The sequence below is a fragment of the Helianthus annuus genome, chromosome 14 (genome assembly GCF_002127325.2).
Source record: "Helianthus annuus cultivar XRQ/B chromosome 14, HanXRQr2.0-SUNRISE, whole genome shotgun sequence".
NCBI classification, from domain to species: domain Eukaryota; kingdom Viridiplantae; phylum Streptophyta; class Magnoliopsida; order Asterales; family Asteraceae; genus Helianthus; species Helianthus annuus.
The window spans coordinates 132,854,779-132,870,974 of NC_035446.2; the positions used below are offsets into that span (position 1 = coordinate 132,854,779).

At 35.1% G+C, this 16,196-nt stretch overlaps 2 protein-coding genes and 1 long non-coding RNA gene across 6 annotated transcripts in view; 1 reads left to right on the forward strand and 2 right to left on the reverse strand.

The window, feature by feature from the left end:
- Nucleotides 1–8,804: 8,804 nt before the first annotated feature.
- LOC110905918 lies at nucleotides 8,805–10,482 on the reverse strand. The gene is made up of 2 exons (XR_002573523.2): nucleotides 10,080–10,482; nucleotides 8,805–9,065 (listed from the first exon to the last, which is right to left on the reverse strand). It is a non-coding gene; the product is annotated as an uncharacterized LOC110905918 (long non-coding RNA).
- Nucleotides 10,483–11,323: 841 nt separating this feature from the next.
- On the forward strand, nucleotides 11,324–12,552 carry LOC110903820 (probable xyloglucan endotransglucosylase/hydrolase protein 6). The gene is made up of 4 exons (XM_022149607.2): nucleotides 11,324–11,545; nucleotides 11,614–11,714; nucleotides 11,826–12,022; nucleotides 12,095–12,552. Exons 1-4 carry the CDS (start codon nucleotides 11,353–11,355, stop codon nucleotides 12,483–12,485), a joined length of 882 nt encoding a protein of 293 aa, XP_022005299.1. The 5' UTR covers nucleotides 11,324–11,352; the 3' UTR covers nucleotides 12,486–12,552.
- Nucleotides 12,553–12,642: 90 nt separating this feature from the next.
- The window catches only part of LOC110903821 (E3 ubiquitin-protein ligase FANCL), a 5,096-nt gene continuing 1,542 nt past the window's right edge, over nucleotides 12,643–16,196 (reverse strand). For 2 of the 4 annotated variants that reach the window (XM_022149608.2, XM_022149611.2), the window contains exons 2-10: nucleotides 15,412–15,496; nucleotides 15,253–15,323; nucleotides 15,061–15,139; nucleotides 14,782–14,971; nucleotides 14,637–14,694; nucleotides 14,488–14,559; nucleotides 13,171–13,301; nucleotides 12,958–13,081; nucleotides 12,643–12,858 (exon numbers count right to left, since the gene is read on the reverse strand). In XM_022149608.2, coding sequence (XP_022005300.1) covers nucleotides 12,783–12,858; nucleotides 12,958–13,081; nucleotides 13,171–13,301; nucleotides 14,488–14,559; nucleotides 14,637–14,694; nucleotides 14,782–14,971; nucleotides 15,061–15,139; nucleotides 15,253–15,323; nucleotides 15,412–15,459 — 849 coding nt within the window. In that variant the 5' untranslated portion in view covers nucleotides 15,460–15,496 and the 3' untranslated portion in view covers nucleotides 12,643–12,782. The remainder of the gene's footprint in view (nucleotides 12,859–12,957; nucleotides 13,082–13,170; nucleotides 13,302–14,487; nucleotides 14,560–14,636; nucleotides 14,695–14,781; nucleotides 14,972–15,060; nucleotides 15,140–15,252; nucleotides 15,324–15,411; nucleotides 15,497–16,196) is intronic. The other 2 variants (XM_022149612.2, XM_022149609.2) reach the window with 1 other exon arrangement.

The following is a 16,196-nucleotide window of genomic DNA, read 5'->3' on the forward strand; positions in this document are numbered from 1 at the left end:
ATCAAACACAATTTGTCACAAAGTTGAAGCAAGAAACAATTCGAAACCCTAAATTAAACAACTACCTATACCGGGGTGAAACTGAGGAGACTAGCCGTTCATAGTCGAAGAAACACGATCACCGGAGGATGAACACGAACCCCGAACCATAATCTTCAAGTCTTGAGGAGAGGTGGAAGTTAGGGTTTGAAGATGAAGGTGGAAGAGGATATTTAAAGTGGCTAAGGTGATGAAAATCTGATTTTTATTACAAAACAACTATTCTAAACATAACTAACTATAAACATCAACTATGAGGCAACAACTTTCGCCTTTTATTCAACAACTACTAACACATCTTTTTTTTTCTCAACGCTTTTTCATTTTTTTTCATAACATTTTCTGATTTTTTTTCTTTTTTTTAAATTTTTTTTATATATGAATAAATCACAACTATACAAACTTAACTCCTATAATCGAATCTTCATCACACGAGTTTAAAAAGAAAAGGCTTATGGTTATAGGCTAATTGGGTTGGTCAAACGAAAGGTTTAGGCTCAAAGTGGGCGACTAGGGGATTTGTTTGGGTAAGGATAGATAAATGGTTTTAAAGGAAAAGGTTCACCTAATGCCTTAATCATTCTCGTGCTTGTATTCGGTCTATGGTCTCAAACGTATCAAAAATTGCAAGTTCTACAATACGCGACCAGTGGTCCACTCAAACAAAGAAACATGTATATGTAAATCTATGATATAAAAGTGGCTCAAAACCTCACGTATATAAAGGATGTGGTATGTGACATGCATAATGTACTAGTTTCTTAGGCGGATTATTCCAAATAACCACCCGCTAAATACCCATCATGCTATTAATTTGAACTTGACCATGACAAAAGACCAAATGGGTTGTGTCATCCCTCGTTGACTTAGTTACTTGTGCTTTTAAGATCGCTTTTGAAACAAGAAATTTTTGAAAAATTTTTGAAATTTTCCCTCATCCCCACACTTGAGGTAAACATTGTCCTCAATGTGTAGTGCTTAAATGAACGGGTCAAAATCGAAAACTTTTACTACTCCCCCATCCCCACACTTGAGGTAAACATTATCCTCAATGTGTAAGAACTAGAGTTTTAAAACGCACAAGGGATGTGACACGACTAACCTCCCCAAAATTTCACCCCGGAAAAATAAAGTACAAAATACAATCCACTTATTACTAAACTAAGAATCAAGGTAAAAAGGATACGCATGCACCTGATTTTTGTCGCTTGATGCTCATATCTTCTTCTTCTCTCCATAAAAACGGTTGTCCCGCGAACATGTTGTACCTACAAATTCTAACCCTTGTGTAGAAGCATGCTTCTCACAACCATTGAAATTTGTTAGCTACTTAGTTCTACCATTTTTATGAAAGTGTTACCAAGTTATGCGTTAATTTACCTTGATTTATGTGGAAAAGTAATTTACAACAATGACAATCCTAACTCACTTTCGTAGGAATCACGGTTGCATTTAGCTTATGCAACAAGCCCTTTTAAACCCCCCGATAGCTCGGGAGGACGAGAGGTCTCGTGAGGGTTATATAGGGAACACACCCACAAAGTTCATTTAACTAAGAAAAGAAAAAAAACGAATAATAGTACAAACTCTACAACAAATATACCTTATTTGCCTCTCATGGTGGTCGAAGTGCACATTTTCCTACCGAGTTGCCTACATACCCTCGGTATTTGGCATGCCGGATCCATTCTCTTTTTATTTTGCTCGGCATGCATATTGTACAACTTTGGGGTCGCTTCTTACTAAACTGGCCTATGTCTTGCAACGCCACCCTTCGAATCCTTATACCCGAATCCGCATCCCCAACTTTGTTGGTTGGAGTGATAAGTATGGGAGAAGGATGGATATGAACGTGGGCATCTTTCGGATCTGACTCGTCTCGCAGTGTGATGTTTTCCGCTCGGTTCAAACATTCATTTTCTTGCTCGGGAAGATCGATAACCTCTTCCACCACATCACCATCTACTATTGTACCATTGGCCCAAACCTCTTGGTCTCGTTTAAGTTGGGCTAATTCCTCCGCTAATTGACCCACTTGCACCACCAATGCTTCATGGGCTTTATCTCTCACTTCATTCGCTTTCTTCATATCTTTGATATCCTGGTGATATTCTTTCACCATGTTCATGAGAGCATCAAGCTTGGAATGCATCGAATCTTGTGGTTTCTCGTATGCCGGTTGAGGGTATTCATTATAATAATCATCATACTCCTCCTCCCGGTAACTTGAGAAATATGGTGATTTGGGTTCATAGTAGTATTCTTGATAATGTGGCTTGTAACCGGACTTTATTTTTCCTTTCCAAAACACTGGATCTTTCCAAAACACTGGACAATCTTCATGTATGTGAACTTTTCCACAACAAGGGTATGACTGATAAGCGTCATTTTCTTGCTCCGGTGGTGGAGGTGGTCTAGTGTATGGATAATGTGAGGATGGACCATTGAAATCTTCATAATCCGCCCTCCTATATTCAAACAATCCGCTGAGGTAGTCTTCTCGTTCCTTGTTGGCTTGAACTTTTTCGTAGAAAACAGAGCAATCCTCTAAATAGTGCTCTCCGCTTCCACAACACTCACACGGATCATCATCTACCCAATTCATATTGAAAGATGGTACCTGCAAAACATGTACCTGCACAAACAAGCTCGACCACCCGAAGTAAAATCACGAATATACAAGAAAAAGGAAAGAAAATAAACTAAACTAAAATCGAACAAGCAATTAAATACTAAGCGCACTAGCTCCCCGGCAACGGCGCCATTTTCACGTGACCGTGTCGTCCCAATCAGTCAAAAACCCAATTAAACCTAGGTAGCTAGGGTAAGTCGGGTATCGAATCCACGAAGAGCATGTGGTCAGTATTGCATGACCCGTTCGACTAATTAGACTATTTACAAAAATGTACAAATTGATTATGAAGCTTGCTTATTTTTATTTGTTTGTTAGGTTTTGAAAAGGAGTCGGACTAAGCCGACAAATTGATATTATTTAAAACTACTGTTGATTAACTAAGATTGCAAACTAAATTACTAAATGATTGAAACAAGAAACTAGAAACAAGTTCCACACCCGGTTTCGGTAATTGCCAACCTAGGGTTTCTACAAATTTTAGATTCAACTCAATTGCATACGATTAACGGATTTAGTGTACCGTGACTTAGGTGCCAATAACTATCAACGTTTCGAAAAACGGACAAGAATGCACTTTGTAATCAACACAAGTAAAACCTAACCATGACAATGCATAACTACACATAACCATTTCGTAAAGTCATAACTTTTAACATCGTTCGACAATTTATGAATACGAAACAAATGTAAACTATTGTCAATGGTTTCAAAAATCAAACACAATTTGTCACAAAGTTGAAGCAAGAAACAATTCAAAACCCTAAATTAAACAACTACCTATACCGGGGTGAAACCGAGGAGACTAGCCGTTCATAGTCGAAGAAGCACGATCACCGGAGGATGAACACGAACCCCGAACCATAATCTTCAAGTCTTGAGGAGAGGTGGAAGTTAGGGTTTTCTTCATAACTTCTTCGTTATAGCTCCGTTTACTCACCGTTTTCGCCCACGTTCTCGTAATTCAGCCCTCTATCATGCCATCTTCCAATGTATTCATTTTAAATCCATTAATATTCCACAAAACAAATCCAATCTTCGTGATTAACCCGATTTTGTTCATTTCACATCCCCGGTTGATCTGATTCGCGTCCCGGTGCCCCGTTTAGCTCCCGATTAGCTCCTTAAACTCTTTTAGACCTGTAAAACACAAATCCCATTAAAAGTAGGCTATTCAAGATTAAAAGCTATATAAAACATCAACTTAAGCACAAACGATCACCGGTTTTCGACCACGTATCAAAGGGGCTTGAAACTTTTAGGTTAGGAGCTTGAAGCTTTTGGTTGAACACTCCTACTAGTAGTGTTTAGAAGGAGTTACAAGCTTTCAAGGGAAAAATGACTATTTTAACCTCTAAAGATAATGAACTTTTTAGTTATATTTTTCTAGTTATGTTCATTTTGGTTCTTTTATAGATTTTATTAAAGCTCCAGCTACTCTGCCAAACACCTAAATATATCTAAAAAGCTACAGTCACCAGCTACCAGCTTCCAGCCACCAGCTACTTTTGCCAAACATACCCTTCATCATATTTACCAACAGGCGAAATTGCTAAAAAAAACCAACATGCGATTTCATCAAACATACCAACATGCGATTTCAACATGCTTTTTATAACATGCGATTTCACAATCGCGTATGAGCGTACGATAAGTCCTATTGTACGTTACACTTTATATATATATATATATATATATATATAGGAGAAGGATCCGTTAGGAACCACCCTTTATTGCGAGAACCGCGAGAACCAATGTGAACACAAACAAAAATACCTAAAGATCTAAAAAACACACAATTTTTTTTAAATATTTTTTATGTAAAAATCGCTACTTTTAGTAGCCAATTTTTTTTTTTAAAAACAAAATTTTTAAAAAAAATTGGCTACTAAAAGTAGCGATTTTTACATAAAAATATTAATTTTTTTTTGTGTTTTTTAGATTTTTTAGGTTTTTTGGGGGTTTAGTTTTTAGCATTTAGCTTGGGTAGGGGTGGGGGGGTTAGGTTTTTTAGGTATAGTGGGTTTATTTTGTTGTGTTCACATTGGTTCTCGCGGTTCTCGCAATAAAGGTGGTTCTCGCATGAACCCTACCATATATATATATATATATATATATATAGGGGAAGGTTCAAATGAAAACCACTAGTTATTGTGAAAACTAGAAAACTAACTAAAACCCACTAAAAAGGAGGGGGGGAAGACTTTTAATGAAGGAGGGGTAAAATTGGAACAAAAAATATATAACTTTTCAAACATTTCCCATTTCTCCATACGTTATCATTTTAAAACAAAAATGGCACCATAAGATCACAAATTTTCTTATCTTTCATTCAAGTATATTCGAGCATATTTTTTATGACATAAAAAAAGATTTATGGCGTCGTCTTGTTTTCAATACTATTATTATAGTAGTGCACATGTGCAATATAACATGTACTACAATGTGCATTACATGCTTAAACTTAGCTTTTTGATTCTAGTTTAGCTTTTAGGGTTAGTTTTTTTTTGGAAGTTTAGGATTAGGATTAGGTTTTTGGGTGTGGGGGGGAGGGGGGGTTTAGGTTTTTGGGGGGTGGGGGTGGGGGGGTTAGGTTTTTTTCGGGTTTATGTTTAGGGTTTAGTTTTAGGTTTTCGGGAGGGTGGGGGGTAGGGGGGGTTTAGGTTTTCTTGGGGGGGGGGGGGGGGTGGGGGTTTAGGTTATTTTTGGGGGTGGGGGGGGGTGGGGGGTTTAGGTTTTTGGGGGGTGTCGGTGGGGGGTGGGTTAAGTGGTTTAGTCTTTCCGTATTAGTGCACATCTGCAGTACAACCAAAAAAAATTTTTTTTTTTTTTTTTTTGAAATTTTTTTTCCATATATAAAAAGTAGCGATTTTTCTAAAAAAAATTGTAAAAAAAAAAAAAAAAATTGTATGTTTTTTAGGTTTTTTTAGGCTTTTTTAGTTAGTTTTCGAGTTTTCACAATAAAAGTGGTTTTCATTTGAACCATCCCCTATATATATATATATATATATATATATATATATATATATATATAGTAGGAGTTGGGTGGAAAGTCTATTTTTCCTAGAAAGTCTAGGAAGGAATAAGAATTGGACATGTGTCATTGAGGGATTTTAAGTAGAAGGGCTATCATGTAACTTCACATTTTAATTTTATTTTTGGAATGTATCTTCATTAACTAAAATTCCATGATTTTCAGAATTTTTATTATTTTTGAATTCAAATCTGGAAGTCAATGTGTTCATTAACTAAAATTCCATGTCACCTTACATCGCATATTCCATTGTTCAGAAGATTACTGGAATTTATCAGCATGTTCTTGGTGCTGTGTTTTAACAGTTTACAGGGCTAAAGTCAATTTTTTTATAGATCCCACAATATAAAGATGGTAAAACACGGGGTATGAATCTGATTGCTGTTTAAAACACAACTGTATGAATCTGAATGCTAAAACACAACTGTATGAATCTGATTGCTGTTAAAACACGACTGTATGAATCTGAATGCTAAAACACAAGTGTATGAATCTGCTTGCTGTTAAAACACAACTGTATGAATCTGAATGCTAAAACACAACTGTATGAATCTGCTTGCTATTAAAACACATCTGTATGAATCTGGATGTTAAAACACATCTGTATGAATCTGCTTGCTGTTAAAACACATCTGTATGAATTTGCTTGCTGTTAAAACACAACTGTATGAATCTGCTTGCTGTTAAAACACATCTGTATGAATCTGGATGTTAAAACACATCTGTATGAATCTGCTTGCTGTTAAAACACATATGTATGAATCTGCTTGCTGTTAAAACACAACTGTATGAATCTGTTTGCTGTTAAAACACATCTGTATGAATCTGAATGCTAAAACACAACTGTATGAATCTGCTTGTTGTTAAAACACATATGTATGAATCTAGATGCTAAACCACAACTGTATGAATCTGCTTGCTGCTAAAACACAACTGTATTAATTTGCTTGCTGTTAAAACACATCGTCAAGAAAACGGAGATGATAAGAACAATTTTGAATGGTGATGATGAACTCGGAGATGGTGGAGATGGAGAAGTGTTTTAATTTGATCCGGTGCTCTCCATCGTTTCTAAAGTTATCTTCTTCCATGATTGTAGTTATTTTTGGTAGGGATTGGGGTTTCCAAGATGGGTTTGGAGAGAGAGAGAGGGAAAATCGCTTGAATTTAGGAACTGGGCGGTTATCTAATTGATTTAAAACACGGCCATTGACAAAATTGCCCCTACTCATTTAAAACAATCAATTAATTAAACTCAAATATTACAAGATTGCCATTGATTTAATCTCAACCCTTAAACACACCAATTGAATGGACCAGATCGCTTCCTAGACTTTCTAGCAAAAACACACTTTCCGTGCGAACCCTACTCTATATATATATATATATATATATATATAGGGGACCGCTAGAACAAGAACCACCTCGAGTTGTAAGAACCGCGAGAACCACACCGTACGGGGCGAGGTGAACCAATTTTTTTTTCAAAAACGTAGATGCATGTATTATAAACACATTCGTAAAAAAAATTAAAAAATGCCGTGCGTGTAGTTTTTTACACCACAAGTTTGTGGTTTACGAGTTCCGTACGTGTAGTTTTTTACACCACAAGTTTGTGGTTACGAGTTTCGTAAATTTACGGAACTCGTAACCACAAACTTGTGGTGTAAAAAACTACACGCACGGCATTTTTTTTAAAAATTTTTTTTACGAATGTGTTTATAATACATGCATCTACGTTTTTTAAAAAAAAATTGTTCCACCTCGCCCCGGATCAAGTAGTTCTCGCGGTTCTTACAACTCGAGGTGGTTCTCATTCTAGCGGCCCCCTATATATATATATATATATATATATATATATATATATATATATATATATATATATAGGGAGAAGATCATGCGAGAACCACCTCTTATTGTGAGAACCGCGAGAACAATGTGAACACACCAAAAATGCCTAAAAATAGCTAAAAATCACACACAATTTTTTTTTAATATTTTTATATAAAAATCGCTACTTTTCGAAGCCAAAAAAAAAAATTTTTTTTGACCACTAAAAGTAGCGATTTGAGCATAAAAAATATTAAAAAAAAATTAGATTTTTTTTTGATTTTTTTAGATTTTTTTAGGTTTTTTGGGGGTTTAGTTTTTAGCATTTTAGCTTGGGGGTGGGGGGGTTTAGGTTTTTTTTGGGGGGGGGGGGGGGGTTAGGTTTTTTTTAGGTTTTTTTTTGGGGTTTTAGTTTTTAGCATTTAGCTTTGGGGGCGGGTAGCTTGGGGGGGGGGTTTAGGTTTTTTGGGGAGGGGGGTGGGGGTTAGGTTTTTTTAGCTATTTTTGGTTGTGTTCACATTGGTTCTCAAGGTTCTCACAATAAGGATGGTTCTCGCATGAGCCCCTCCCTATATATATATATATATATATATATATACACACACACACATATAGGAAAAGTGTAAAATACAATACGGCTTAACATACATCACGTACGACAACGTGCGTGATTATGTGTATAACGTGCGTGATTAATGTTTTCATCATGCGTAATTAATGTTTTCCAACATGCGTGATTTGGGTTTTTTAGTTTATAACGTGCGTGATTTTCAAATGAACGTGCGTAATTATCTGTCGTACATGATGTACGTTAAGCCGTATTGTACGTTAACTGGCATATATATATATATATATATATATATATATATATATATATATATATATATATATATATATATATATATATATATATATATATATATATATATATATATAAGCCAAGGATAAATCAAAAACCCATCTCAGTAAAGAAAACTCAGAAAACTGTATATTGGCCATTGATTTGATTAGATCTATGGTTGCCAATATTTTGGAGAATATTGATTTATTATTTGTACATAAAATATCAAAAAGGTACTGTAAGGGTATTTTTGGAAAGGGGGTGTAAAATTTTAAATGTACTTTCCTATCACTGTCATAATTTTTTAAATGTACTTTCCCATCAGTGTCATAATTTTCTAGAAACTTAAATGTATTTCATTTTTTTATGTTTTCTCTCTGATGTTGCGTTGTGTTACATTTTGTAGGTCCAATATACTTTGTAAAACATGAAGGAAAATGGGTCAAATGTAAGTTACACATAAAATATAAAAACTTTGAAATCAATCCAGGAGTACAAACAAACATTGTGGAAGTTACAACAACGAAAATCATAAATCATGTAATGGTTTTCTTCTTTCTAGTTTCATCTTCACGAGCTATAACCTCAACTTGTAGCCTGTTAATAGTTCTCAACAGTCCCGGAATAATCATAGCAAATCAGGGGCACATGGGTTGGTCGACCCACCTTATAAACGGACATCCACTGAACTGTAAAAAAAAAGACAAAAATGGAAGATTAATCAAAAAATTAAAACATGTCACACATGTATGGCTTTTTAAAGGGCATTATTTCTGTAACACTAAAAAATGTAACAGACATTTTTGCTTTGATTGTTACATTTTTAACACAAAAAAATATAACATACTTTGTTTCTGTAAGAGTCACTTTATTTTTACAATAATCTGGAAAAATGTATCAACGCACTTTATTTTTACAATAATCTAAAAAAGTGTAACAATCCACTTTATTTTCTGTAACGTGCATTATTTCTGTAACACAAAAAATGTAACATACATTTTTGCTTTGATTCTTACATTTCTAACACAAAAAAATGTAACAACACACTTTGTTTGTGTAACGGTCACTTTATTATTTAAATAATCTGGAAAAATGTACCAACACACTTTATTTTTACAATAATCTAAAAAAGTGTAACAATTCACTTTATTTTATGTAACGGACATTATTTATGTGACACGAAAAAATGTAACATGCATTTTTTCTTGAACAAATTTTATACAAAAATTTGAACAAATTCGGGTAGATGATGTGATTTCAATGTTCGTGATGTAAATTTGTTACTTGCTAGCCCGGTTTTGTATATCTTATATCGAAGTTTCTGCCATCCAAAAAAACTTTTAACTTTACATCTTAGAGAAGAACTTTGACTATCATCTCAAGAAGAACATGAACATCTTAGAGAACTTTACAACTTTGAAAATAAACTATTTACAAAATATTTGACTATTTGTAACTAGTTAGAATAGAATTTCTACGTAGACTTATTAATTATTGTCCAAATCAACTTTAAACTTTAATGCCTCAAATTTTAGATAACACAGACTACACGCATAACATAACATAGGTACAAGGATCAATTAACTAGAATCAAAATCAAAATTGTTAATATAAAAAGACAAATATGATCGAAAAAGTCAAAAGTTAAGAAAAGCTAAAACTTCAAACAATCAAAGATTCAGATCTAAACAAGAAGCACTCACCGGAAAATATCCCAACAGGACTCCAAACCATCAACCGGAGTCGGAAAACCATGTTTCACAAACACACTCCGGTAAACCGGTCCCTTTGACGGATGTCCGTCTTTCACTGTTACCGCTGGCTCCACCTGGACTATAAACTTCTTCGAAGACATTTTCCAATCGATAATTTTAACTTTTCAACCGGATCTGGAGGAGGATCTTCTAGATCTGGAACATCATGTTCAAACATCGAACATCTTTTTGGGTCTGGAGCATCTAGATGATGATCTTTTGAACTGGATCATCTTTTGGATTCAATTCACTTTTGGATCTGGATGATGATTTTTCTAGATCTGGAAATGAATTAGAAGATAAAGATATAAAGAGAGAGATAGAGGATGATTGTGATGTATATAAAGAGAGAGAAAACACAGGTTGTAATGATATAAAAAGAAAGAGAGAGAGTGCAGACTAGACTTTTACACTTTCTGCCACTAGGTAAAATGACGTATATACCCCTCACTTCATCTTTATGCACATGTGACGTGGCTGAATCCTAGCCACACATGTGGGTTTCTTGGGTTTTCTCATCTGGAGTGAGTTTTCTCATTATAATTAGCCTATATATATATATATATATATATATATATATATATATATATATATATATATATATATATATATATTTCTAAAATATCTCCAATATAATCTATTTCCTACTAGTTCTTTTAACGCCAAAGTAATATGCTCCTAATCTAGGCCTATTAATCACCAGCACCTTGCAGAATTTGAACCCTTCACCTGTAGAATAGAGGGGATACATCTTCTTACCATCTCAACATGTCACTAATATTACACCAACTATTGACGGAAAACACATTTATGATTAGAATACTTGATTGCGTGTTCGAAGAGTCAGTTCCTATAGACCAAGAACGGTAATGAATTTACACTAGCATTGTAAACATCATGATGTCTGGTCATTCATGTGTCATCTATGAAATTATACATCAATGTGTTTGAACTAAAAACTTCAACTTTTTAGCTTCCTGTAACAATATAGATAATGGAATGCTTTTTCTACCTCCTATTTGTGTCAATCACTTTCTTATTTTGCTGTTAAAAAAGAAGCACTTGTGTTCTTAATTGATTGTTTTCTCAACTGTATAAAGCAAGCCTAATTTATGCAAGGACCCTCCCCTTTTGAGAAATAGCACTATCAGTCCCCACACACTCTCATTCTACTCCTATATATACACATCCCCCACCCTATATCCAACATAATCAACTCAAAATGACATATTCATCCATAAGATTTTGTTGCAACCTTGTTTACACTCTTTTCCTATTTGGGGTTGTGACGCTTCGTGTTGCAAACGCGAAACCGGCTACATTTTTACAGGATTTTCATATAACATGGTCTGATTCTCACATCAAGCAACTCGATGGTGGAAGAGCTATCCAACTTATCCTTGACCAAAACTCGGGTATGTATCTATATTAAATTGTTACAAAATTTTTAACCTTAATGACAGGATTGTATTGTATGATACAGGTTGCGGGTTTGCTTCCAAAAATAAATACTTGTTTGGACGTGTGAGCATGAAGATTAAGCTTATTCCAGGAGATTCTGCTGGCACAGTCACTGCGTTTTACGTAAGATCCTTGATGTTTTATACCGGAAAAAATAATAATAAACATGTTTATATACATGCATGAATTTGAATGCTATACAAAAATAAAAATAAAACATGGTTTTCATGGCAGATGAACTCGGATACTAATCAAATCCGTGATGAGCTTGATTTTGAGTTTTTGGGGAACCGAAGTGGGCAGCCCTACTCGGTTCAAACTAATGTTTTTGCTCACGGAAAAGGTGATAGAGAACAAAGGATCAACTTGTGGTTTGACCCTGCCGCTGACTTCCATACTTACTCGATTTTATGGAACCATCAACATGTTGTGTAAGTTACATAGTACAATGACTAGAATACAATAATCGAAACTAAAATGACGCATTTCATGTATTTGCATAGGTTTTACGTCGATGAAGTGCCAATCAGGGTGTACAAGAATAACGAAGCCAAAGGAATACCATTCCCAAAATCGCAGCCAATGGGAGTGTACTCAACATTATGGGAAGCCGATGATTGGGCGACAAGGGGCGGGCTCGAGAAAATAGATTGGAACAAAGCACCCTTTTACGCATATTACAAAGACTTCGATATTGAAGGCTGCGTCATTCCGGGTCCAGCCACATGCGCATCTAACCCGTCTAATTGGTGGGAGGGTGCCACCTATCAACACCTGGACTCCGTTGGCGCTCATCGTTACCGGTGGGTCCGCATGAATCATATGGTTTATGATTATTGCACAGACAAACGCCGGAATCCGGTTACCCCACCGGAATGTATGGCTGGAATTTAGAATTTAGATCCCTTTGTTGATGGGATTTTTCCTATTATTAAAAAAAAAAAAAAACTGTTGGAGGACATAAATAATGTATGGGCCATAATTGTGAAAGGAAATGTTATATATGTACTCTATGCATCTTTATGTGAATAAATGCTTTTACTTTTCCCCATTCCTATAACTTTATGCATATTTTGGTCCTCTCAACTTAAAAAGGTTGAGTAACATAACAATATTCAGTTATTCACATTTGAGTTAATTTATATAACTTATAAACTCTTTATTGAATGAGAAATCTAAACGAGAAAATATCTATTTTCTTGCGCCAATTTTGACTGCAACTGGTTGAGAGCAATATGGACAGTTACCAAACAGAACATCGAATGACCTGCGTTATAACGATGAACAAGACTAAAAAGTCAATGACGCTGTTGACCAAAAGGGAAAAGATGAACTTATACACTTAACAAGATTAGTGATTACTTACTGTCTTGTCGTTGTGATGGAACGTAACCAATCCCCAAGGCAAACGCTATGAAACGCTTTGCTGCAGGTGGTATTTTCACATGTATAATCTGTTTTGCTTCCACTTTTAGGCCCAAGTTCATCATCTATAACACCAAACGGTCCAAACACAAAGTCAGTTCGCATAAGTTTATGCAAGAATGAAGAATTAACGACCATTGTATAGATTATATACCTACTGGAAGGAATTGCGAATAGCATATCCCGCAATCAATTTGCTGATCATTTTTCTCAACGCCTGGAGGTCCTGGAAGTTGAAACTCCAACAAAGTTGCTAGATTTTCGGCAAATAGTTTGTCTTTCGACCTATAATAAAGGATAATCGAAACCAGAAATAAAAAATAAAATGCATGACATGATTAACCGAAATTCAGAACACCATACCGATGCAAAAGTAACTTTCTATTAGCTTAATAAATGATGCCAGAGAAAGACATTATTGTGAAGCATAGAACACATTTACTTACACGATGGGTCAATTAATATTATGTTTTATATCTAGTAAGTCAAACGTACGCCCCGCTTGCGGTATGCTCATATAATGTATATATGTGTGGGCGCTCGGGGGGCAAAAGTGAAAGTGCACTAATTTTAACGTAATTTTACTAATTTCGTGAAAATAACGTTAAAAGAGGGGGGTGGTTAATCATGCATCATGTGGTGGCGTTGATAGCCGAAAGACAAGGGGGTACATGCACTAATCGGCGATTTTCTCAATTGCTGAGTGTTATGTGCCTTATGTCCAAGGCTTGATGCAAAACTACTATCGAGCCGGGTGTCTCATTGGAAGCAGCCTCTCTATTCGTACGGGGTAGAGGTAAGGCTGTCAACATCCCACCCTCCTTAGACCCTACCTTAGCTTTGTTATTGGTGGGATATACCGAGTATGATGATGATGATGATGATCTAATAAGTCAAACGTGTAAAATAAGAAAAGAGCTTAGAAGGAAACGGGTCAAATGGGTCGAACTAGTTAAAGTCACACAAAGTTTATTACAAATGTATTAAAAAGTCCAGATTATCATTCAAATAACATTACTTTTAGCAATCACATGTGATGACTAATCATATCTAAAAAGTAAACAGATTCATGAGAAAAAGTTTTTTGGGTCAATCCGTTCCGCCAACCAGTTATGACCGGTACAGAAAAGTATCCGTTTTGACTTGTGTGATTAGCATTTTCCCTATTTCTATATTACGTCTAAATGGAATAGAAGGCAAACTCTGAAGACAAATTCGTGCTAAAGCAAAAGGTTAGTTCACATCATGTAATCACATTTTGGTTTTTTGATGTTTGGCAGATAAAAACGCTCTTGAATGACTTTGTTACAAAAAAGAAACATGGAAGTTAGCAACAAATTTCTTAACACATTGTATTGAAACATGTTGAAAGTATTTCAGTTATTTACACAAATTTAGAAAGAAGTCATGAATATGCTTAGAATTAGAAAAATCAAATGAATAATATCGCAAAAGAGCGTTATATACATACCATTTATTGCAATTCCTACGCCATTTATCCCTTAGCAAGTTCACATTTTCGTCCAACCCCAAAAAACGACACCTGTCACAACATAGATCATGTTACTCTTAACAGAAGTTTTAAGTAACAACCGACTACTTGATAGAATTCAATCCTACTCTGGTAAAGATCTTGGGTCGTTTACACGTATATTTAATATTATTGAGCAATCATTTCCTGAAAAAATAAAATCCAAAAAGAAAATTATTTTTTCATACCAAGTGAGGAATGATAAGCGTATAAGTTTTCATTAAAAAAAGTTACCAATATTTATATGCCGGAATGATGTTGCGCGATGCAACTGTGCTGAGTCAGAAACCAAAAGAGATTGGTCGATATCTTCCACAGCTGACCAAAATTGTTGAAGCTTCTCCAGATGCTGTTTAAATTGCTTCACGACATCGTTAAGTCTTGAACTCCGTGACCATACCAAGTCGAATAAGTAAGGAACATCCTGATGAAAGGATCAAAACATATTAATCATGAACGTATTTTTTTTCGGAGTACAGAAGACTAATAAGTTGTAAAATGTAGATAACTAACAGCTGAAACTGACGGCGCACAGTTCGGGTAAGATTTATCCAGTAAAATCTCTAGCATGTGAACTCTTTCCTTCTTGTCACTGACAGAATTGCAATGCAAAAAAAAAAAAAAAAAAAAAAAAAAAAAAAAAAATCAAAAACTAGAGAAGCTAAACGTAAGTGAATGATTAATCATTCGGCTAACGGATCTTACACAACACGAAATGTGACAAATGATAGATCTTCTGCCAACCTCACCAAATGTTCCCATCCAATCTCTTCAATCTAAGATAAGAATCAATTAATAAAATCAATCAAAGATATCAACTTGCTATTCAAAAATGCTAAATGAATAACTGCAATACCAGCTTACCTCAGCATTAATGGCACGGGAGAAAGATGATGACAGAGCCATATTCATACTGTCATGAACAATGAAATCAAAACTTCAACAAATTCTGCAACAGAAACTCTATTTTTATATAAAATTATAAACTTTGTTTTAAGTATGCAAAGTTTGAATTATGTTAAGTGATACATTCATCTATCATCCAGGGGCGGACATATAGGGCCGTTCAAATCGCTCGCCGCTCGTCGCTCGCTCGACCCTCGTTCGGAAATTGCTCGGAAAATGCTCGTTCGATTTGACGCTCGGTTGTAAACGAGCCGCTCCGCTCGGTTCGGTTTATAAACGAGCCAAGCATGAGCAAAGGTCCGCTCGGCTCGGTTCGGCTCGAATTATTATTTTTAATTAGTATGTATATACATATACATATAAACATGTATATCCAAATATATACACACAAATATAAATTATACACACATATATATATACACACACACCTATATATACACACATTACAAATACATATATACTTAAATATAAATTAAATTTATAGTTTTATATATACCACTATATTAGATTTTATTCCACTATATACAAATTTACAACTATATCTATACGTACTAGCCCAACCAAGCGAATAAAAAAATTAATATCAAATCTAAAAGTTAAAATCTAAACCAGTAAACGACCGGATGCTCATCACCTCAATGTTTCATGTCGTTACCCTAAGTTGGTCGTCTCCTGCTCTCAACGTAATTGTTCGTGCAATATGATCATCGCCTCGTCGGCCACAACATTGTTATTCATAAGAA